Source organism: Furipterus horrens, unplaced genomic scaffold (assembly GCF_987537825.1).
Source record: "Furipterus horrens unplaced genomic scaffold, mFurHor1.1.pri manual_scaffold_3, whole genome shotgun sequence".
NCBI classification, from domain to species: domain Eukaryota; kingdom Metazoa; phylum Chordata; class Mammalia; order Chiroptera; family Furipteridae; genus Furipterus; species Furipterus horrens.
Window position 1 is genome coordinate 176,005,864 of NW_028327173.1, and position 24,652 is coordinate 176,030,515.

At 34.1% G+C, this 24,652-nt stretch overlaps 1 protein-coding gene across 1 annotated transcript in view; it reads left to right on the forward strand.

The window, feature by feature from the left end:
- Nucleotides 1–24,407, forward strand: part of KTN1 (kinectin 1) — a 100,036-nt gene extending 75,629 nt beyond the window's left edge. Inside the window, exons 30-44 of the mRNA XM_090270915.1 lie at nucleotides 333–401; nucleotides 2,294–2,331; nucleotides 3,791–3,881; nucleotides 5,936–6,022; nucleotides 9,335–9,424; nucleotides 12,162–12,242; nucleotides 12,970–13,059; nucleotides 13,189–13,281; nucleotides 14,065–14,136; nucleotides 14,379–14,462; nucleotides 14,630–14,713; nucleotides 17,093–17,176; nucleotides 19,810–19,902; nucleotides 20,717–20,837; nucleotides 24,320–24,407. Coding sequence (XP_090127041.1) covers nucleotides 333–401; nucleotides 2,294–2,331; nucleotides 3,791–3,881; nucleotides 5,936–6,022; nucleotides 9,335–9,424; nucleotides 12,162–12,242; nucleotides 12,970–13,059; nucleotides 13,189–13,281; nucleotides 14,065–14,136; nucleotides 14,379–14,462; nucleotides 14,630–14,713; nucleotides 17,093–17,176; nucleotides 19,810–19,902; nucleotides 20,717–20,837; nucleotides 24,320–24,324 — 1,182 coding nt within the window. The 3' untranslated portion in view covers nucleotides 24,325–24,407. The remainder of the gene's footprint in view (nucleotides 1–332; nucleotides 402–2,293; nucleotides 2,332–3,790; nucleotides 3,882–5,935; nucleotides 6,023–9,334; nucleotides 9,425–12,161; nucleotides 12,243–12,969; nucleotides 13,060–13,188; nucleotides 13,282–14,064; nucleotides 14,137–14,378; nucleotides 14,463–14,629; nucleotides 14,714–17,092; nucleotides 17,177–19,809; nucleotides 19,903–20,716; nucleotides 20,838–24,319) is intronic.
- Nucleotides 24,408–24,652: the final 245 nt, after the last annotated feature.

The following is a 24,652-nucleotide window of genomic DNA, read 5'->3' on the forward strand; positions in this document are numbered from 1 at the left end:
CAGTACGTGGGATAGCCCCCGCGACAAAGTACTATCTAGCCCAATACATCACTAGCATTTGTCCTACTGATTTGAAACGCCACCCTGTACTAAATTCTTATAGGTATTTGGGTCTGTTTCTGGATTCCGTTTTCTTTCCTCGAGATGTACCTACTTCCAGGGCAGTACTAGATACTTCAATTATTTTTATTTTATAATTAGGGATTATTATACCCTCTTAAAATTACTACTATTTTAGAATTCTCCTGGCTTGTATGATATGTTTCAAAAGTTTATACAGGAAATAAAAAAATTTCTGTTCAGGTATTGATGTTTAATTTCTGTTTAAATAGGAGGTACAAGATGAAAACAAATTGTTTAAATCCCAAATTGAGCTGCTTAAACAACAGCACTACCAACAGGTGGGTACTGTTAGGTGGCTTGCCATTAATTTATATGGTGAAGAATTATATAACCCATGATGATTTATAAGTATTCTTACCATTTTGCTTTTTCATTGAGAATAAAATATGTGTTGTTTTTATTTATAAGTGTTAATCAAGTTTCCTGAAAAACAAGGCAATTTGCTATGTAATATCCAAGATAAAAATCTGTAATTTATAAAGTATGCACAAATAATATTGATCTGTATTCCAGATCTGTTATGTATCTGTGTGTGTGTTTTCAGATCTTCTAGATTTTTTTTTTAAAGCAAGTCAGTTAAAATCCTGTGGAGGTTAGTTTTAACTTATATGTATACCCTACCACCTGTTACCCTAAATGAAACATTAGTAATTGGAGAGAGGGATTTGTGGTAAAGATGGAGGTGTAGGTAGACACACTTTGCCTCCTCGTGCAACCACAGAAGAATTACAACTAGCAGCAAAACAAAAAAACACCCAGAACTGCCAGAAAATCGAACTGTATGAAGTCCGACCACCAAGGATTTAAAGAAGCCACATTCATCCAGAGGGGTAGGAGGAGCAAAAGGACTTCATCATCACCAAGCCATTATTACATGAAATGTAAGGGGACTTTTTTAAGAAAAAGAAGATCAAAACTATGAACAATTAAAATGACAAACTCACAGCTGTCAACAATGGAATTTAAAAGAAAAAAACCAAACTAAGCAAACAACCAGAACAGGAACAGAATTATAGATGTGGAGATCGTTTGGAGGGTTACCAGCTGGGAGGGCGAAGAGGTAGAATAGGGGGAAAGGTGCAGGGTAGGTACAAATTAGACAGGGATGTTAAGAATAGTATAGGAAATGGAGTAGCCAAATAACATAGGCATAATCCATGGACATGAACTAAGGGTGGGGATTGTGGGAGAGAAGGGGGGTACCAGGTGGAGGGGAACGAAGGGGAAAAATTGGGACAACTGTAATAGCATAATCAAAATATACTTCAAAATAATTGGAGAGAAACTAAGATATGTGTAATATAACTGATATTTATAATATATACATACATATATAGTGTGTGTGTGTATATATATGTGTATACACACACACACACACACACACAATTTTTCAAAAATGTAAAATCAGCTCTTGGCTCGAGGACCATACAGAGACATACTGTGGGTCAGGCCCAGAGCTTCAGTTTGCCAACCCCTTATGTAGAGCCTTATTCTTAGGGAAGAGCTAGTCAATATTTGTAATTTAACTTTCTACTCAAGCTGCTCTCCACTATTAGCAGAATCAAGTTGTGAGTTTACCACTGTTTTAAATTCTTTTTTGAGATATAATTCTGCTTGGTTAACATAAAAAATATTTTTAACATGCCATCAAACTAGAAAGTATTTTGAGTTGCAAAAAATTAGTTCCTATTGACAAGAAGCTTATAGTAGTTTAATTGAAATATTGTAGTCATCAAGGAATAAATATATGTGAAGGGCCATATACCTTTATATATTATATAAAATTACCTTTTGTTAAGGTAAGTTAACTTTTCCTAATTTTTCCTTTGCCTTCATTTATGGTATTTTTGACTTTCAGAAGCTAAGTATAGTCAAATTGGAAATACACAGCATGAAAATTTTAAGGTATTAACTTGTTCTTTGCACCTCGTGGGAAATTGATAAATATTTGTTAAATGAGGACTTCAAGTATATAGTGACAGTGAAGATTTTATTTAGCATTCAATACATTTTACAAATTTGTATATGTTTTTATTAAAATTACTTGGTGACATGTAGAATATATGTAATTTCTACCTTTGATGTTGTCTTAGTTTATATCTGAGATGAGTTAAGTTTTTAGTCTTCTAGAAAGCTTCATTTTGCAGTAACATTTAACTCTTTTTAATAGGCATCTTCTTTTTCCCCACATGAAGAACTATTAAAAATGTAAGTAATACTTTTGATTCATAACTTGGGAAGTGGTAACTTTTTATGTACTAAATAGTTTTAAAACAAGCAATTTAATATTACTGCAGATGGTCTCCAGATCAGTAGAGCTTAGCTATGCCGTTGACTGAGCTAATATACCTTTTTATGGTATTTGGATTTCTTTGTACATTTTGTTGAGGTAGATTTTAGACTTTTTTTTTTTTTTTTAAGGTATTCAGAAAACATCTTGTCAAATTAAACTGCCATGAAGCCTTTACTTATTTAACTTAAATTATTACATTTATTCTAATATTGTGGAATTAAGTGATGAATATTTTGGCTCAGCTTATGCATTTTTTAAAAATCTTTATCTTTATACTTGTTCTCTCTTAGGGAGACTTTTTTTTTTACTGAAACATTTTTCTTTTATTGTTGGCCTGTATTTTGCTGTAAGAGGCTACATACTTTTAAGGTCATTTCACATAGGTATGTTTCAACACGTTAAATGTCAAGCACATTATTAGGTGATGTAAATAATTTAAATGTTGTTTCATTATGACTTGTTTACAAAGTTGGTGGTTTATTAGTTCAGAATTATTTACTGTAAAATTGAGTCTTGAGTTTGACCATATAGAGCAAGGGTAGACAGACTTTTTCTGTAAATGGCATGATGGTGAATATTTTAGGTTTTGTGGGCCACTTAGGTCTGTTTTTATATATATATATATATATATATTATTTTTCAAAAATGTAACGTCAGCTCTTGGCTCGAGGACCACACAAAAACAGTCTGTGGGTCAGGCCCAGAACTTCAGTTTGCCAACCCCTTATATAGAGCCTTATTCTTTGGGGAAAGCTAGTCAGAATTTGTAATTTAACTTTCTACTCAAGCTGCTCTCCACTATTAGCAGAATTGAATTTTGAGTCTTTGCCGTTGCTTTCTCATTTCTGTGAAATAACTAACTCATTAAACAGAACTAGGAAAACGGAAACCTCGTGACTTTATGAAAATAAAGGGGAACACCTACCTTACATTAATAGTGTGTTTTTATTGTGGGTTTGCCACTTTTAAGAAATTCACAACTGATTTTATTACCTTCTGGAAAAAGTAATATATTTAAGAAAGTGCTTCTATATCAGTTTCACTCTTCTGAGAACAGTTACTTCACTACCCCAAATAAAATAACTACAACTACAGCAGTTCATATATTCATGAACTGTTTCTTAGGGGATGATTTCACTTGAACAGAAATGTCAGCATGTCATATTATAAAAACTTTTTAAAAAAATTATTTCTGAAAGTAAGAATTCATGGATAGGCTTTCTACAATAATGGTTGCTAAGCTTAAGGAGTTTGCCTGTTAAGTTAATGCATTTTTCAAAGCATTATTTACTTGCTGTTTTTATTTTGTAGTAACAGTTGTTATATTCACTCTTTACCTAAACTATTGCAATATGTATTTATGTTCTGGTTTAGAATTTCAGAAAGAGAGAAAGAAATAACTGGTCTTCAGAATGAGTTAGTTTCTTTGAAGGATGCTGTTGAACACCAGAGGAAGAAAAATAATGTAAGCCTATCTTTATCAGAATAAAGCTTTTCTTTTTAGAAGTTCACTGAAATATGGTTCAGAAGACAAAAAAAAAATGTTTACTTTATGTTTTTTCTTAAAATTTTTAATTACTATTTTGTGTGTAGCTTTCTGGGAGAGGGTTATTGGGGTAATTTTATTAGAGAACAAATTTTTAAAAAATGAATAAGTGAAAAGACCAATTTGTATATTTCTGAATACTATTTAAAATATTGAAGCTATAATTATTATAGTTTCAGATTAAATTTTTTAAATTAAAATATAGTTGACTTTCTATTGAACTTTTATTTGGGAAATTGTTCTTTCAGTTCAACATTTTAAAATCAAAGTATTTCCTCTTTGTAAACTATAAGTAATGCCAATAGTCAAATGAAGCATTTTCAATAATTAAATGTCCTTCAAAGCTTTCTGGAACCTCCTTTTTTTTATCTGAGGTGGTTCAAATTTGGGGAATTAAGCATATTAGGACCTGAATACTTCCATGCTAAAATGAGACGGGATAGTGCTCTAAGAAATCTAAATTCTGACACTCTTACTGAATAGATAAATGGTGAATTTAGGTGAATTTCTTAAATTCTCTCTGACCGGAAGGTGACACCTGTGAGTAGAATACAAACATTTTTGGTAGAGAAGGAATTTTTGCACACAAAAGTATGGTTGCTAAGACTTAATCAAAGTTAAAAATGTTGAAATCTAAGGGAGATATTGATAGTAAATTGATGTGTTTTCTAATGAAAGTAAAATTTTTCAAAGTTTGCATAAATTTGTTAATTTAACAAGTTGGAATGTCCCTGCACCCCTGAGTTTGTCAAAATTAGGTATTTGAATTGCCCTTATGTGTTTGTGTAACGTTACTAACAGCATCACAGCATCGCTTGGCCACAAAACCTGAGTTGAATTTGCCAATCTCTGCTAACATCCTAACTGTGTTTTATTATCTGGATTCTGAGATAAGGAAGGCATAGTAAATGCCATTCTAATGCAGCAGCAACAGCAGCAGCAACAGCAGCAGCAGCGCTGGAGGCGTTGATGTGTATGAAAGGAGCCAGGACACTGGAGGCAAGCAGATTGCTAGTTCTGCCACTTCATTTGTTGTGTACACTTGATCTAATTTCTTACCTATCTGAGCTGTGGATTCCCCATTTGTACAGTGGGACTAAATACCTCTTAGGGTTGTTGTGAGGATTAATGAGAATTTATGTGAAGTGCCCAGTGCAGTGTTGGGAACAGAAGTAAGCATTCAATAAATGGTGGTTATTGGCTTTTTATTTTTTGTTTTTAATCTGCTTGGATTTCTAAATCTGAACACTGACATATAGCAGTTTGTCCTTTTTTGTATTTGTTAATGAAGTGCTGTTAACCTAGATCTTTCAGAGTTCAGTTTCCAGTGACCTCTGTTTCTCTTCCAAGAGAATGTGTTTTATAGCCTTTCAGCCTCCTGGTTTGCCTGGATCAAGTAGCTCATACAGTTCATGTCAGGTTGCTTTATGACACATACATTTGACCATGCCAAGAAAGATACAGAAGCACAGTGAGTTACTATGTCATTCCTAGGTGGACTTGAAATGTTGTGATTCAACAAAACATATATAGAGGAAAAAATGTTAAGCTGCAGTGGAAAGTCCTATGGGTGATACAGGGCCTTCTTTAAAAGTCACATGTAAAGCTTTTTGCAATTCTTGTGTTATTTGCGCTGTCCTTAATCTTTTAATATTTAGTGTACCTGAAATCACATTTGTAATCTTGGTATGTGTGTTTACTTTCAAATGCTTTCTTCTTTGTCACATGTGCACACTAATTACCTTAAAGCTGACATATTTGGAGTGTATACTAAAACGTGAAGTGGGCATCTTTATTTTCTCATTCAAATTTCTAAACATTGCTTTCAATTTTTTTGCTAATATACATATTTTTCCATTGAAATAATTTTGCAGTAACCAGCATTTAAATGCAGTGCTAAATACTGATGAAGTAAAAAGCAAAAATCTTTCAAAAATGGATAAACTGAAATCATTCTTTCTAAAAATGATTAGGACCTTCGGGAGAAAAACTGGGAAGCAATGGAAGCATTGGCATCAACTGAAAAAATGCTGCAGGACAAAGTGAACAAGACTTCCAAGGTTGTAATGCTAACTCCTAGAAGCAATCCATTGAACAGAAAATCTGCAGCTTGTCTTAAAACAGACTAAAGCATTTAATTATACTGCAATTTAAATATAAAAATCTCCTTATCCGACCATCCACATTTATCATCTCTGCCATCTCTGCTTTTTTCATCTACTTCTTGAAGCTTTAATTTTGAGCATGCTGGTTTGTTGTGATTACCTGATTGTTTAAGCTTTGGGGATGGATCACTGCTTCAAGCTGAAGAGTCTCAGAAGAGCTATGCCTCCCATGTAGGCTCCTGTGAGATAGACAGTGTGTGCCTCTTGCCCTGGTTGTTAAAATTTCTATGAAAACCTTGAGCCAAAAATATCTAACTGAATTAACAAACACATTTGAATACATAGGATGTACCTACCGTGCACTGTGAACCCTCCCAGGGTCTTTGGGGCACACGAGGATACTCAGACAGGATGGAAAATAGTAAGTCTTAGAAGTGCAGGGAAGGGATCGCTTCTTAGAACGTTATTGGGAATGGTTCCATGAAAGAGAGGTAAATAAAATTAAACTTTAGGTTTTGAAGTGGCTGGGCAGTAATGATGCATGTGTTATGTTTAGTATGAAATATAAGGGATAATTCTCTTGACCAGAGTATGTATAATATTCTTGAAATGTATATCTCTCCCTGTCTTCAATATGATAAAGGATATTCTCCCTGAGTTCAGATCATTCCATGGGTTTGAAGATTTCTAGTGAATTATAAATAAGGAGAAGTTGTTTTTAAAGATTGCGAGAACTGAATGTGCCAGTTTAGTCAAGCATTTTGAAAATTCCAAGAATAAATGTGAAATAGGAATATTGAATTTTACAGCTGGGTTAATAAAGCTCATTAATTATGCGATTTAGTTCAGCATTCTATTAGTATTTTGTGTGCCTAGGTAATCTGTTGAATTTTAAATATGTCTTAGTGACATTTGAAGGACTTTAGTTTTAGTATAGTTTTTATAATTTTTTAAATCAATTATATCTTTGCAGTTATATTTCCTTTAGCGTAATGGAAATTTACTTATATACTTATTCACCTGGTCCTAATTTTCACTAAAACTTAGACTTGAGACAGCTGGCATATGTTGAGACCAGAGAAATCTAGGCCAGCGAATAGAAAAATCTAGGCCAGGTAAGGCATTGTTTCATTGTGAGTGGTTGCAGTCAATTCTGTCAGCAATGGGGGTTCTGGCATAGTTTCTGGTTGTTTTAAAACTTTGGGGTTTGCATGATTAAGAGCTACCTTTTAGCTTTTATTTTGGTAATGAGACTGGGTATCTAGGAAGTACTAATCTCTTAATAATCCTGCAAGAAGTTATATGCTGCCTGTCATAGACATTCTGGCATGTTTTAATTCCAAAAGAAAGCTAGAGTTTATCCATGTTTCATTCTGTACTTGGTGATGAGTATAATTATTTATCCATGGTTCAAAACTCATGATCAAGAGCATGATGGTTTCTTGAGTAGCTAATCTAGAGAATAGAATTTACAGTCTTCTTTATTTTAATGGAATCTAGTCATCAGATAGCATCGGTGTTAAGTGATATTGATTGAAGCAGGACCACAAGTTGTGATGTAAAGAGTAAATATCCTCGAGGAGCTATAAATGTTAGGTTCACAAGAAAGATACTTTACATATATTACACTTAGATTAAGATAGTAAGGAAATTATAATGATGCAATTTTCAATGATCAGATCATTTTAGGTGTTACAGAGGAAAGGAAATTGTACCCACAACCAAACTACTTTGTCAAATGAAAACTTTTTAGCTCAGATTGTTAGTACAAACTGAAAGTAACTTCTCATCTTTGTGCCTCTTGGATAAAAGTTAGACACTTACTTTCTTTAGGTTTGTTTTCCTTGGGAGGTTTTCGAAGAAGCTTCTGTTCCACAGTGTCTCTTTTCCTAAGTGATTTTCTGGAGATATTGCTCTACCATTTCTATGGTCAGATGGTGAAAATGACCTCTTAATTGTCTTTCAATTGGCAGTTAAGCATTTTCCCTGAATGAGTACACCTTATTTTCTGCAGTTAGGTGGGTGTGTTCCTGAGAAATAGTAGACTTTATTGAATTATTTAAAATACTCCATTAAAACATCTATTTTTGAAACCCTGCCACTAATTCTGAATAAAGTAATAGCTTTTTGTGTGTAGAGAATATTATTAATTTCCAGTTTTTTATTGTGTGACTTTAGATTTTCATGTTACTAGATTTTCTTGAAGTGTATGCATCCTAAATCTGTATTAGGTTTCAAAGATTCCGTACATTTAAATGGTGTGGGAGGGTGCGAAATAGGGTTGAGATCATGCTAACTTGCTTGTCATCTGGTGAATTTCACAAATGTTTTGAGATGATTTTTTTGGCTTGGTTTTAGATCTGTTCTCATTTTTATAGCTCTCATTTTTTATCTTGTAGATAGTTTGAATGTTAGAGTTTTAGTTAGTATGTGATCAAGCCATTACCCTAATTTTGACAAACCATGGTTTTGAGTTAATTGATATCCGTTAGACTTGGATTTGGATTTAAATTCACCAAATTTAGATATGCTTTTGTGAGACTTAAACTTTAAATTTATAGCTGACAGAGTCCATACACAAGTCACAAGTATCAGGATTAGTCTTCTTGATTGATATTTGGCATTGGTGAACTAATATGACATTGGTTTTTCCTCCTTTTCTTTTCCCATATGTACCACCCATCAAATTTTGATTTTTTTCCCCGTTCGTTCAGCCTAAGTCATTTCACCTGACTTTGAAGATGGAACTAATGAAAGTTGCCATTTTAACCCCCTGGTATTATAGACCATCAGTGATCCATGTTTTTATAGAGATTTGCCAGTTGTGTTGCCCAGTTGCATACTTTCTGCATGTAGTTTGTTTCAGCTATAGAAAATGTTTTTTGTACATGCAGTTTAAAGTTTTAGCTGCAGGAAGTGTGTTTTGTTTTGGGGGATTTATTGGTTTGTTTTTTTGAAGTGTTCCTAGAGGGACAAATCACTTGATTTCTAATGGCAAGGAAAATGTCCATATTGTCAGATATTGCCTCAGCTTGATTAATGTAAGACATTATTTGTTATTTAGGATGCTTTAGAGATTTTGCAGATTTTTTATGGAAGCATTTTGACATTTTAAAATGGGAAAATTTTGACATTTGTGATTATTAAGATGAGTTTTGAAAATATTTTGACTTTTCCTTCCCTTAGAGCTTAAAAGACCGTGCTTTTTTTTTTTTTTTTTTTTTTAATTCTGTAATACTGTAAGTTTGATTCGATCTTCTGCTTTAGGAAAGACAACAACATGTGGAAGCCGTTGAGTTGGAAGCTAAGGAAGTTCTCAAAAAATTATTTCCCAAGGTGGCTGTTCCTTCTAATTTGGTAAGATTAATTATTTTTTTTCAAAACATGACATTTTTATCACTATTCAAGGATGTTGTGAATAAGTAACATTTGCACTCTGCATTTGGGTTCAATAGTGCATCAGTTCCTTATTCTTTTTCATTTGTAACCTAGGGTGATTTTGAGTAGTGAAGGTCAATAACTTGATTAAAAACTTATCTGTGTTTACTCAGCTGATACTTTTGTTGTATTCTATAAACTTTAAATATGAGACATTCTTTAGAAGATCATAAACCTCAGATTTGGGAAGGAATGATTTCTTATTGTTAATAAGCCAATAATGTTCTTAATGTCTTTATTCAAAATAAAACAATTTAAGTGATTGCTTCTTAGTTTTAGGAACACTTTATTTAAAAAAAACTTTTTTTATGAATTTTCATTACTTTTATTTATTTTTTCTTGTAATGAGAACTTTATTTATTTTTAGAGAGGGGATAGGAGAAAGAGAGGGAGAGAAACGTCACTTTGTGGTTGCCTCTCACGTGCCCCCAACTGGGGACCTGATGTGCACCCTAGTCATGTGCCCTGACTGGGAATCGAACGAGTGACACTTGGTTCGCAGACCGACGCTCAATCCACTGAGCTACAGTAGCCAGGGGCTACACTTTATTTTTTAATTCAGTGTATTTAATACCATGAACCAAGCTCTTTTCATTTCAAAACTCAACATTTTGATCATTTAGTAAGGTCTTTAAATAAAATCATTGAAGATAACATAGAACAACTTTTCTTTTTACTTGAGGTTATGTGTGTTTTAAGTGGGAGAGAAGAGTTGCTTTGATTCAGACAATTAGTACATTGAATATTTGAGGGCAGAGAAAGCCAGTGAGTGCATATAGTTTCTTAAAATGCTGGTGAGGATCTTTCTTTTATTTTAATGGAGAATTGTATATATACTCAGAAATAGAATAGCATAGGAATCTGATATACCCAGTATTCTGCTTCAACAATTCTTAATACATGGCATGAATCCATAATACTTACCATCTTGTTTCACCTTCTACCCTGCACGTCCTAGATTATTTGGAAGGAAGTCAAACATCAGAGCATTTCCTCTATAAATGTCAGTATACCTATATCTAAGAGATAAGGATTCTTTAAATAAATACTATTACATTTTTTTTAAATCCTTAATTTCATACATAAAATCAATACATTTCTCCAGTTGTCATGTCAGTTGTCTGTGCACTTATTATTTAATGAAATAATAACCACTTATTGTAGTTTGTTTTAGTTAGGACTCAAGTAAGGGTCAACATGTGATTGGTTTAAGAGTCTCTTAGATCTTTTTCATTCCATGGGTTCCCTTCCATTTGTTAGTAATTCCACCCCCCACTCCCTTTAAAAAAAAGAAGAAAGAAAGAAAAACTGGTGGTTTTCTATGTAGTTTCACAGTCTGGATTTAGCTGTCTGAATCCCGGTTGTGCCAATGTTTCCTCTGTCCTTGGTGTATTCCATAAATTGGTAGCCAGTAGAGGCCTGATTAGGTCCAGGCTCAATACTTCGGGAGTGGGATGGGTGAAGACAAGACCTCTCTCTAGGCAGTGCTGTACACTTCATTAGCATAGGAGAGGTCTGAACTGTGTGACCTAGAGGGAGGTTTACAAACTTTAAACAACTCACACTTGTTTTAGCTGATTTGTATAACATTTATATTGAATTCTAGTATTTGAAGCTAAGTAGGATTTTTCATAGCATCCATTCAGTCTTGGTTCAAATTTATAATGTGAGAACATTATTATTATTATTTTTTTTTTTTTGAAGAGGATTTTTGACTAATTTGTGCTGTGGCAGATATTATACTGTTGTGTTGTACTATGGGGTGATCCTAGCATCCATTTTTTTTTTTTTTTTTCATTTTTAATTCTCATTTGATGGAGTATAGAGAATCCAGATTCAGCCCTGTAAATAAAGCTTTAAATTATAGCAGCTAATATAAATTGTATTTGTGTTCTTTTTTTCTTAGATTAAACTAAAAGAGGACTAAGAAGAAATTTGACTTAAAGTATCTAACAAATAAATACTGTATCAAAGTTTAAAATTCAGATAAGCATAAAAAATGTAGAATAATTTGTTCTAAAATTTAGAATAATGGCTAAAACTATAATATATACCTATGTTTGCATCAGCTAACCTGTCAGTACAAACAGTTTTCATTGGTTTAAAGTAGTAAGTGTTGGTGTATTCTTATCATTTCCCATAATGATTTTAAAAGCCCTTAATAATATATCTATTTTTGAGATATTTTTGGAATCTTGGAAGCACTTTCAGAGAATTTGTAATCCTTTGAATAGAGTATCTTCAGTTAACTTTTAGTTTTATGATCTCAGAATACTTTGTTTTTGAGAAATGGTTTACCTGAAAAAAAAGTTTTGAAAAGCTTTTATTCTAGATTTTCTGTATTTTAAAGATTGACTCTGTTAGTCCTTGCACTAATAAGTGGGAAAGCTAGATTTGAGCCCAGACCTCCTACCGATAAGTTGCAAACTATATGTGATTTGAGTAGATAAGATTTAATTTTGATAGTAGTACATAGGTATGTTTTTGGCGTTTGTTTTCATGGCTTGGTTATATACAATTTATGCATTATATTCTTCTTTGAAATTTCCAGAGGGTTCTTTTATAACAATCTAATTTGGTAATTAAAAAATTTTTTAACCTATTTTATTGAGATATTTTTGGAAATTGGTTCTTTTTATATTTTTCTTCCCCACAGAGTTATAGTGAATGGTTGCGTGGATTTGAAAAGAAGGCAAAAGAATGTGTGATTGGAACTTCTGGTTCAGAGGAGATTAAGGTTAGTTTAAGAAGTGAAGTATTTATATTTTAACCAGAAAAGAAGTAAATAAGATTTTGTTTTTATGAGCTTAGGAAAGAAGAAAGATATGAATAGACTAATGATTTTTTGAGAAAGTATTAGGTGATTTCATTTTGTATAAATTTTAGTGAAAATACTGTAAGTCTTGCATTTGATTTGTATACAAAGTTAATGTTTATCATTTCTTTAACTTTTGTATAACTCATTTCTAAAACTGAAATTTATCTCTTTCTTTTTAGCCTGAGTTTAAAACGTAAAGCTCAGTTGAGGTAGGTAGGTAGAAACTGACTGGTTTGCTAACGTATAGCACTGGAAGTGTTTAGAACCTAGATGTGTTTTTATCCTTGGCTACTGAAATTTGGGAGATTAACTTTTCTTTAAAGTGGAATGATTAAAATCGCCTTTGCCATGTGTATAGCATAGGTACTTTACTTCACATGTGGATCTGCTTTGATTTTGCCATCCTGCTAAGGAGTGACAAGCCTATTTATTATAAAATTGTGTAATATCTTTTGTAGTAAGCAGACTCGGAGAATTTTATTAGCAAAAACCAAATGACCGAAAAAAAGAAGGTTGAAATGTAGTGTTTCATTATAAAACAGTTAGAAACCATTTGTGGTAATATACCAGTAAGTACTGAAACAAACTTGAAGCACAAAACTTTCTGGTAAAGCTAGAGAACTTTTCTTTCTGTCATTCTTTGCAGGTTCTAGAGCACAAGTTGAAAGAAGCTGATGAAATGCACACATTGTTACAGCTAGAGTGTGAAAAATATAAATCCGTCCTTGCAGAGACAGTAAGAAGTGATTTTTAATCTATATTTTGGTTTAATTTAAAAATCATTGACTTATTCCTTAGTGGCTTAAATAGTTTATTTTAGCATTAGAGCATGCATTTTTTAAAACAACTATACTTTTTTCCATAGGAAGGTATTTTACAGAAGCTACAGCGAAGTGTGGAGCAAGAAGAAAATAAATGGAAAGTTAAGGTTGATGAATCACAAAAGACTATGAAACAGGTATTTAAAAAGGAAGAGCTTAGAGCAGTGATTCTCAAAGTGTGGGCCCTGGACCAGCAACATCTGCAGCACCTGGGAACTTGTTAAAAATGCATTCTTGGGTCTCACTCAGGACTTACTGAATCTAAAACTCTGGGGCCAGTAACCTGTGTTTTAAAGAGCCCCTCAGTGATCATGATTCCCACTCAAGATTGAGAATCACTGGTTTAGAGTACAGCTAAAGGATAATGATAAAGAAAGTAAAGTGCTTTCAAAGTACCAGAACTACTGTGATAACATGAGGTAAAGAACTTGGGGTTCAAAATGAGTTTTAAAACATTGTATCGTGACTCACAATATAGTATTCAAGAAAAAGTTACTAAGTCCTTTTCTTCATGGACCTGAATGTTCTTGTGCAATCTTAATTTTTCTCTCATTCACTTGTGTGTGGTAAAGAGCCATATGTTGCTCCTTGTCTCCCTGGGCCAACCTGTGCAGAATTTAGAAATGCAGGTAGTTAATGCATTTGGGGATTAAATGCAGTCAATTATCAGTTAATTATTTAAAAATTAAGCATTTCCAGCAGGGCCTAATATAATGGCATGCAAATAGGGTTGATTTTGAACACAATTTAAGTGAAGTTAAATGTGATGCTCTCATTTTTAAGGTCTTTTAAAATTCAGTATGGCTTTAAATGAGATTTCATTTCAAGACCTGAAGTGTCTAATGGATTAAGATTCTAGAAGATAGAAGCCTCTATATCCTTGGTTGTTTACTTGGCCATATAATTGTTTCACATTTCAGATGCAGTTGTCATTCACATCTTTGGAACAAGAGCTAGAGCGATTAAGAAGAGAAGATAAAGATATTGAAAATGTATGTTATTTCAGTGTTTGATTTGTAACCTATGGACTCATTTTTAGCATTAAAGTTTTTCTTAAGATCTATGTCTTAAGATTTCTTTAATCTACTGATGCATTTGTTGGGAATTTAAGAATATCTAGTATTTGAGATGATATGGTTTTATATTCATAAGTGACATAAATTTCCATTGTGGGGGAGCATCATGAAAGGAAATCGTAAATGTGTTAACTTTTCCTTCTTTGTTGCATTGCTAGCTGAGAAGAGAACGAGAGAATTTGGAAATGGAACTAGAGAAGGCAGAACTTGAACGATCTACCTATGTCACAGAAGTCAGAGAGGTATTTTACAGCAGAATTGTTTCAACCTTGCTTTTCAATTTAAATTAAGTTTTTAACAGGGTGATAAAATATTTCAGTATAAGTTGTTTGTGGCAAAGCTTCCGTGTAGTGTACATAACATGGGCTACCATAAGGAGATCAATCTTAAACTCTAAACCTCATTGCAGCTGAAAGATCTGTTGACTGAATTGCAGAAAAAACTTGATGATTCATATTCTGAAGCAGTAAGACAGAATGAAGAACTAAATTTGGTAAGAAGCTTGTTCTCCACTGGGTATCAAGTAGTCTCTGAAAACACTTTTGTTGTCAGGTGGAGAAACCATCCAAACTTTTTCTCCTTGCTAATATCTTTAGCTTGACATTTTTGTAAGTTTAAGATAATCTTCATATTCTGATGACTCCTAAGACGATCTTCCTTTTCTTGGTTCCTAAGATGGTACTTCTTTTCTTAGCTCCTAAAAATGGCATGCTTGGCTTGCAACTCTTTCAAAAGATTTTCCCATGTTTTATAAAACCTAATTTCTTGGACAGCATTATGAATAAAGAAATGAAATAAACTGATAAACTGATGACTTTTGAAGATTCTCTTCTCAGAGTTCCATAGTTAACTAGACCTCTTTTTTTTTTTTAATGAAGAAGGAGATTGTTAAAGGTTGAAGATGCATCACATCCTCTTTATTCAAAGGCAGTAATTGTGCAGATTCTTATTTTAACTGGTCTTTGTATAGATTATAGATAACAAAAAGTTTGTGAAATTCTTTATCATCAACATATCATTTAGGGCATAGCAGTCATAAAACTATAGATTTAACAATTTAACTAAAGTTAGCTAAATATCTTAGAAAGACATAGAGTACTCTGTATTCCCATTCTTAAATTTCTGGAAATTGATATGGATTGTGACAAGCTTTTTTGTTAGATAACTATGTCCTGTGGTATGTTTCAGAAACAATCATTATGTCTTTCTATGACTTAAAAATTGTTATAGCATGTGATTAGCTTTTTAAAAAGTACCTGAATAAACTAGGAAGATTATCAGTAAGTTTTCTTCTAACTCCAAGTTAATCCTTCCCAGTTTGCAATTTTCTTATTACTACTGCTGTGTGTACCAAAGAAAACTTCTTAACTCATTCATTTGTAGTTGGTCTTCTGTGTTATGGTAGTGATTTATGGGAGTAAGTTTTCAGAATAGGGCACTATGGAACGTACACATAGAGACCCCCCCATACACCCACCTCTATTTTTGAAATAAAATTTTTGTTTTCTTTTACCTTAATTGAATCATTTCCACTGCAATGTGAGACTGGTTTTATACATATGGTCGCTACACATTGCACAGACCATGACTGTGCTATGCCACAGCTATAAGCCTTACTCTATAATGTGTTTTCAGAAAGTAATTTCTCCAACAATTGTCGGAGATACTACTTTTAACTTTGGTGCTTTGTGGCTAACTCCAGCAGTGTCATCAAACCCACAGGATTATGGCTGAGTCTTCATTCAGCCTGGTGCTCTCATTGTATTTTTTTGCTCCTCAACTTCTGTCTAGAGGTTATTTTGAGTTGTTTTTTTTTAATTGCATTGATTTTCTAATCTTTATTTTAGTTTTTCTTTGTTTGTTCAGGGAAACTATTGCCACATTTTAAGATAAAATAATTTTGTTTGCTTATACGTATAGGTGTGTGTCCTTGGGCCAAAGGCATAACCTCTGGTATATTTACTCAGAGTTAAGTAAAGGAGCAAAAACTGAAGAAGTTGGGTTCTAAAAATAAAGTGTCCAAATGGAATGCCCCCCGCTGACTCCCCCTCCAGTTCTGTGTGTCAGCATCTCGTGTTCCCCCCTTCGGGTCTCCAGGTCTGTTGGGAATGTCCTGCCTGTGGTTGGAGGCTAACCCAGTCAGCCCGGTGAGCGCTGGTGGGAAAGTTATTTGTTTTGTCAGTGTAGTCTGTTCCCCTTGTTCACATTTAATCGGAACAGTTATCAGGACTAGAGGCTTATATATTGTCGCTGGAGTCTTAGCTTCATTACTGTTTTGACAAGTTGGTTGTTGAGAAGAGTTTCTTAAGACGTTTCTTGTTCATATTATTAGGCCGGTGTGGTCTTGCACTGACCTCTTCAGTGATGTCTTAAAAGGTGGTCAGCATTTAAATTTTTGAAGTTTTCATTTTACTGGGTTTGTAATCTTATGTTCAATGTCTTTTAAAGTATCACACAATTGACTTTTCTTGACTCTGTAGGTCAAGAAAGTCTTTAAAAACTAATTAGTAAAATTTCTGAATACTTGCCTTTTAATTTGGAATCATTTAAATATGAACTACTTTATGAATAGTGAATAGTAACAGTTTTGAAAGGCATTTTACTAGAATTTGATAGTTTTGTTTTTACATTTGCAGCTTTCTACTCTGAACTCTCGTTTGTTTCTGTGGCTTTTCTTATGTTTAGCTTTATATGTGGGAACCTGCACTGCTTAGCTTTTCCCTACATCTGGTGCAGCCTATTGGCTTATCCACTGTGCATAGTAACTGCTAGAGAGTCCGTTCTTTCTTATTCATTCTTCAGTCGTAGAGGTCTAAGCACAAGCAAAGAAGGATGAAAATAAAGTTGATTATTGTGTTCCTTTATTTTACAGTTAAAAACACAGTTAAATGAAACACTCACAAAACTTAGAACTGAACAAAGTGAAAGACGGAAGGTAGCTGGTGACTTGCATAAGGTAAGAAAATGTTACATCATCATGCTGTCGTGCCTTGGATCTTAAGCAAACATACTGCCAATTCTGCACTTAGGTTTTTGCGTTATTTAATTTGTTAAACTGTTATAGAGTTTTTGGAACTGAACATTTTGGCTTGCTTTTACATTCTTTATTTTTTTTTTTTTATTTTTAATTTTCCATTACCGTTTAGTCCCCTTGTACCCCCTCCCTTACGCAATCACCACACTGTTGTCCACGTCCATGAGCCTTTTTTCCTTTTTGTTCAATCTCTCCACCCCCGACTCTCCCCGCCTTAGTTGTCATCCTGCTCTTTATCTATGAGTCCGTCTCTATTTTGATTGTTACTTCAGTTTGTTCATTAGAGTCCACATATGAGTGAAATCATAGGGTATTTATCTTTCTTTCACAGGCTTATTTTACTTAGCATAATGTTTTCCAAGTCCATCCATGCTGTTGCAAAGGTTAAAATTTTCTCCTTTTTTATAGCCAAGTAGAATTCCATTGTGTAAATATCTCATAGTTGTTTTATCCACTCATCTACTCATGGACACTTGGGTTGCTTCCATATGTTGGTGATTGTAAATAACGCTGCAACGAACATAGGAGTGCTTATGTTCTTTCAAATTACTGTTTGGGGTTCCTTCAGATATATTCTCAGAAGTGGGATTGCTGGGTATTTTTTTAGTCTTAATTTGCTTTATCATTTCCTCACATTTATATAATTAATTGCTTTATAAAGTACAGAATAAACTTTAAATTTAATTGAAGTTAATCTTTTTTAAAAAATTGGTTGCATCCATATATTTTGGGGGGAATTAGCTTATGTAGTTGTCTATCTTCATGGACCTAAAAGATATAGTATATAGACCTTTGATGTATCAGGAGTTTGTTCCTTTCATTTATTTCTTTGTAGAAATACGTTTTTCTTAATCTCATGTAAATAGGCAGTCTTTAGGATTACATGTTTTATTTTTTGCATTAGGTTGACAAATTATTTGTAACTTTGAGGTATTTTTCAAAGTGTAATTCACATGTGCTTATTATGAAAGGTGCTTTAGTGCTATAACTATGTTCATGGGATATATAGTCATAACAAATATGTGACTTTTTCAAAAGTTGAACTAAATATTGGGTTGGTCAAAAAGTCTGTCTGTTTTTTCCATAAAATAAAAGACATATTTTATTTTCACCAATAACTTTATTAATTTGGATATTTTGAGTATGTCAGCCATCTCCTGCTATTGGCTTCTAGTGGGTAGAGGCCAGGGGTGCGGCTAAACCCCTTCCAATGCATAAGACAGCCCCACAGCCAAGAATTGTTTGGCCAGAATGTCAGTAGTACCAAGAAACTTCGCAAACCACTTGTGACACATTCTATCTGTCAGCACTTTCTCCCTACATGGCACAAATCCTTTTTTGCATTTCAGTTGCATTTTTACATTCCTTGAAATAATAAAGCATGATACACCGAAAACATTGCTTATTTTCTTCCATCTTCAATATTAGAGTGGCTGCACAAAAATTCACCCGTTTTGATGTCTGTTTGTTTGTTTTTTAATGAATGCTTATGTGGCAGCTGTCACAATACAATCATAACAAAATTGTTTCGAATGAGCCATTGTACAGAAAAAAGTAAACGAACTTTTTGGCCAACTCAGTATTTTGTTGGTTCAATAAAATGTTATTCAAAAGTCTAGGAATCCAGAATTGCTTCAAATTATTTTCATGTTATTGTTACCAGTAGATAAAATGTGATGTTAAGAAGTTTGTTTTGGAGCTCAAAACTTAGGTACATGGTTCGTTGTCAAGGCTGAGGGACCTAGTTTACTTTGATATGTGATTTTAATTTTGGACCCCTGGATCAAAAATATAAAACATGCAGTTTTAGCCTAGCAGTTTAGTTTCTCAGAAGGTATTTTAAGGATATTAAACAGGTACTGAAAGATAATGGATATGCCGTGTTATTTATGATGGCTAAAATATCAACAATAGGTCACATAGAAATACTGTGTAACACTTAAATGGAAATACACATATTTATTGACATGAAAAAAGTTAACAAAATACTTTGTAAAACAACATGTATATTAAAGAGCGTTTGTGTGTGTGTGTGTATATGTGTGTGTGTGTGTGTGTATTTTGTGTGTGTGTGTGTGCCAGTTTATTGTTTGTCCTTGTATACAGAGAAGAGGGTTCTAAACCAGGAGTCAGCAAAACTGCAAACTATTTTAAGATTTGTGGGCCACATACGCTTTTTCTCACATACTGTTCATTGTTTGTTTGTTGAACCCAAACTTTAAAAATGTAAAAACCATTATTGGCTTGTGAGCTGTACAAACACAAGCTGTGGCCAGACTTGGGTGACCCCTGAGTGAGACTCATGTTAACCTAATATCAACTGTGTATTGTTTGAACTGTTTAAAACAGTGAGCCATGTGTTTTTATAATCTTGGTGAGGGAGGAAGCTGTTTTCATTGTGGAGAAAAAACTCAATAGGTTGGCTTTACATTGTGTTTTTAGAAGAGCTTTAATCTTCTGTGAAAGATATAAGAAAATTCCTTTTTTTTTTTGGTCTTGTATACATTTAATGATCAGTTGTGGTATTTGGAGGCTATATGTTGCTTTCCTTACAGGCTCAACAGTCACTCGATCTTATCCAGTCAAAAATAGTAAAAGCTGCCGGAGACACTACTGTTATTGAGAACAGTGATGTTTCTCCAGAAACGGTATGCATTCTCTTTAACTTCAAATCTCTGGGGTGATGTGAAGAAAAAAACATGTATAAGATCCATCTGTGACTTTAAAAATGCCTTTGTAATATACTTCCACCAGTTACGTTGCTTTCTTAACTGATAGCCTGCCTACCTCTGAAATGCAGTGTTTTTATTGATGGTTAATTTGACTTCAGCTTAGTGAGATATTATGTTAAAGGTTTGTGTTGGGAAGTATGATGGTATACTGCTTAAGAGTATAGACTCCGTTAGACTGCCTGATTAGAATCCTAGTCCTGCTACTTAGTGGTTGGGTGACTTTGGGCAAATTCCTTAGCCTCTTTGTGCTTTAGTTGTCCCATTTGTAACAGGCAATGCTAGTAGTACCTATGTTGTAAGATTGTTGAAAGGAATAAGTCAGTTACTATATAAAACACTTAAAATAGCTGGTAACACAACAGTGTTTAGTACTTAGAAAGAGTTCAATATATTTTTACTGTTGTTATGAATGTTCTCTTCTTTGGTGCCCTGAAAAGTTTTTTATGAGAAGAGAAATGAATTTATATCTGCTAGAGAGTCTAGATTTTTCCCTGTGTGACCCAGTGACAACATTTATGACAGCTTTCTCTGGTGCAAGCTAATTTGCATCACTAGATAGCAAGCACTTTCTCTATGTGGTTTTATTGTGACTTTTATGTCAGTTTTCAGATTTTTCATGTTGTATTTAACATAAAACTTCTCTGGTTTTGAATGCAAATACCCTCTTCTTGTGTTTGGAGTTTTTCACTGCTTCCTTTTCTTTTTTTTTCTTTTAACTTTTTTTTACAAGGAGTCTTCTGAGAAGGAGACAATGTCTCTAAGTCTAAATCAGACTGTAACACAGTTGCAACAGTTGCTTCAGGCAGTAAACCAACAGCTCACAAAGGAAAAAGAACACTACCAGGTATTAGGTAAGAGTAACTGAAGTATTACTGTCTGTCTGCGGGTAATTGACACAACATGAGAATGTGAATGTATGTGTAGCGCGTGTTTATCATAAATACAGGAGCACTCGTTGCCCTAGTGGAAATATGTCCTCTTTATCTCTTTCAGAACCTCCAGATGACAGCTTTAGCATTCTTGGGGTTTTTTATTGTTATTTTGTACATATTTTGGTACAGGTAGCTTGGGGGGTAATGGGCTTTATTTTTGTCTCCTTTGACCCCTGCATAAAACAGATGCTCTGGTAACTTGTTTACCTAGGTTTTGTTCATTGCTATAATGTCTGTAACTCCTCTAAGTTCTGATAAAATACCTGTGCAATTCTTTTTTAAATGACTTGGTAAAATAAAGTGACTAATGTTTTTATTAAGTTAAGATTCTTAACTGCAAATCAGGTCATCACAATTTCTTTAAATTGGAAGCAGGGGGTGGTGGTGTGTGTTTGCTCATAGCTAATCAGATCCATTTTTAACTTCTGAATTGATGGTCTTAATTGAAGATAGACCCATCACTAACCATGTTATGAAATTTTATTGCCCATATTACCTGGGAAAGCCCAGATTTGTTGGCACTGAAAAATGACTTTCAGGGATGTAACATACAGCATAGAGAATAAGGTCAGTAGCATGATAGCTATGAGCACTGACAGATGATTGCTAGACTTGTGGTGATCGCTTTGTAAGGTATATATAAATGTTAAATAACTGTTGTATACCTCACACCAATATAATATTATGTATCAACTATAATTAAAAGTAAATTTAAAATATACGTATTTTTTAAATCACTTGTTTTTCAGCTGGTGAGTAAAATTCATTGATTGGTTGACTGATTCCTTGGTTTTACCTGTTTTAAGAATGACTTAAATCATTCTGTCTTGGGTAATTAGGATATTCCAATATGCGCTGAATACTTCAGATATTCTTTTTTCAAAGCTATTGGTGCCAAAGTAATCGTGGTATCCTGGAGATTAGTGAGTGGCCTGTGCAACACAAAGGGGCAACTCATCACTGAATTTTCCCTTTCAGAACCCATACTTAACACTAAGCACATACAGAGGCCTCTGGGTAGGATAGGTGTCCAGCAAAAGCTGGGATGGACTGCCGTTTTTATCACAGGGGCATTCTGTCTCACATGTACAGAATGATTATATTCTGGCCGGCTTTAGCATACACTCTCCTTTCAGGTATCTACTTTTCCTTCTGTTTCATATTTGCCTGCCTTCTTAGTGTTCTGAGTGTTGTATACCTACCATCACCCCAGTGTTTTGATCTGTTTGGGCCACTCTTAACAAAAATCCCATAGACTGGATGGCTTCAACAACAATTTATTTCCCATAGTTCTGGAGGCTAGGGAGTCTAAGGTCAAGGCACCAGCAGGTTCAATGTCTGGGGTAGCCTGCCTCCTGGTTTACAGATGACCAGCTTCCCACTGTGTGCCCACGTGGGGAAGGGGCAAGGGAGGTCTCTGGGGTATGGTTTCTCAGTGCACTGATCCCATGCATGACAGTGGAGCCTTCCCAAGGCCCTACTTCCAAGCATCATTTTCCGTGGGGCTTAGCATCTCAGCTTGAAATCTGGATGGACACAAACATTCAGACCGTAACACTCAGGGTTCCTTACTTTGGAACCAGTGTGTGGAATCCTGTGCAGGGAGGATGATAATTTTTTTTTTTTTGGTTTTTCAATTACAGTTGTCCTATTTTTCCCCCATTTCTCTCCCGATAATTTTAATGGCTGTTTCTTGAGATGCCTCTAAGCATGAGCATGCTTCTAACACATAGTCATTGTTATTCATTTCATCTTCACAGCAACCCAGCACAGTAGGGAGGGTGGTATTGTTAATTTTTTAATTTCCATTTTACAATAGACCCAAAGTTGGTTCTGTAACTTGCCCAAGATCACAGTAGGTAGCTGGGTGAGCTGGAATTTAAATCGAGATGCTTTGGGCCCAGGACCTGTACTTAAAAAAAAAAATCCTTATCCAAGGATATTTTTTCACTGCTTTTAGAGACATCGGTGTGAGAAACATTGATTGGTTGCCTCTCATATGTTCCCCAACTGGGGATCAAACCTGCAACCCACGCAGCCCCTGACTGGGAAGTGAACCCACAGCCTCTGTGGCGTTTGGGGCGACACTCCAACCAACCAAGCCACACCGGCCAGGACCAGGCCTGCACTTAATCAGTACTTCTGTTATCCCTGATTTAGGCGCTGTGTGCTTTGATTGCTTTTGTCACTTCTTTCTTTTCTCCACATTCTGTCCAGTCCTTTGTCACCAGCCTCTTAAGAGTTTCTTCAGTCGGTTCTGACTTTTTCCTAAAGTTGGTATTTGATTTTTTGGTAGTGAGTTGGAGAGGTGCTCACTGTTACCCAGAAAAAGCTGAGATGAAGTTTTGTGTGTGTTTTGTATACTGTGTGTTCTCCCTTCTCCCACTGACAAACAGACTCCTTTGTGATGCATTGTGTCTTGTTCCCAAAAGAAAAAAGTTTTTTTGTAGTGCTACTGGAGTACAAAGTTAACAGATAAAAACTGCTTTTATTTAGTTTTTACTTCTACACTTTACATGTAACTATCGTATGGACCAGGTTCTCATTTTGTGTAATATGTTTACATAGCACTTTCTAGTTTAATGTACTAGTGGACTGTGTAGACTTTCTGATCAACCATTAGTCTTGTTTTAGAGAACATGATAGCCGGTGATAACTTTCCTTTTTAACTTTCTAATTGCTTCTTTTCTCCTCAACTTGTTATTTTGAAAATTTTTCTCACATAAAGAAACGTTGAAAGAATAATATATTTACACACCTTAACCTGCTTCATCTCTCTATACATGTGTGTATATTTTGTTGCTATCAAACCATTTGAAAGTAACATTCAGCTGTCATGATGACATTTTATTCCTAAGCACTTCAATATGCACCTCCTAAGAACAAAGACATTCTTTTACAAATCCACGGTATCATTATCACATCTCCAAAAATAAAACAGTAGTTCTATAATATCATCCAGTATCAAACCCATATTTAAGTTTCTTCAGTTATACCCAAAATATCTTTAATTTTTCCCAAAACAAAATCAAACTTTCAGCCTCTCTTTTCAGTGCTACTCACCTTAATAGCTTCACATTTCTCTTAAGTAGAACTAATAAAACTGGATTCTCAAGGTTGTTCTCTTAAATGCTTTTTAATAGAACTTTAAAATCCTTACATCATTCTCAGTTTAGTCTGAGGTTTTGGGTCACATATTTTAAAATCCATGTAAAAGCTTCTTCTGAATTCTGAGATTTTTCTCTTGTTTTTGATTACAGTTAATCTTAGTTGCTTTAGTCCTAGTCAAAAGGACCATGCTAGATCAAATGGAAAACGTACTTTGGTGCTTGACAGATGTTTCTGGTTGCCTTTTGTTTCTTTGTTTTAAAATGAGTTTCTTTCTTTCTGATCTTTTGCAGAGTGAAGTAATTGGGAAACTGTTCATTCAAGGATAACAGGAGGCATTGTATTATATTTTGCCAAATTAAAGCCTTATTTATGTTTTCACCCTTTCTACTTCGTCAGAAACACTGAACAGAGTTTTGTCTTTTCTAATCCTTGTTAGACTACTGATTTAAAGATAAAAAAGCCAACTCTGTAGACACCTTCAGAGTTTAGTTTTATAATAAAAACTGTTTGAATAATTAGACCTTTACATTCCTGAAGATAAACATGTAATCTTTTATCTTATTTTGCTCAGTAAAATTGTTCAGAAGATCAAAGGTGGTAAAGACAATATAAAATTTAACATT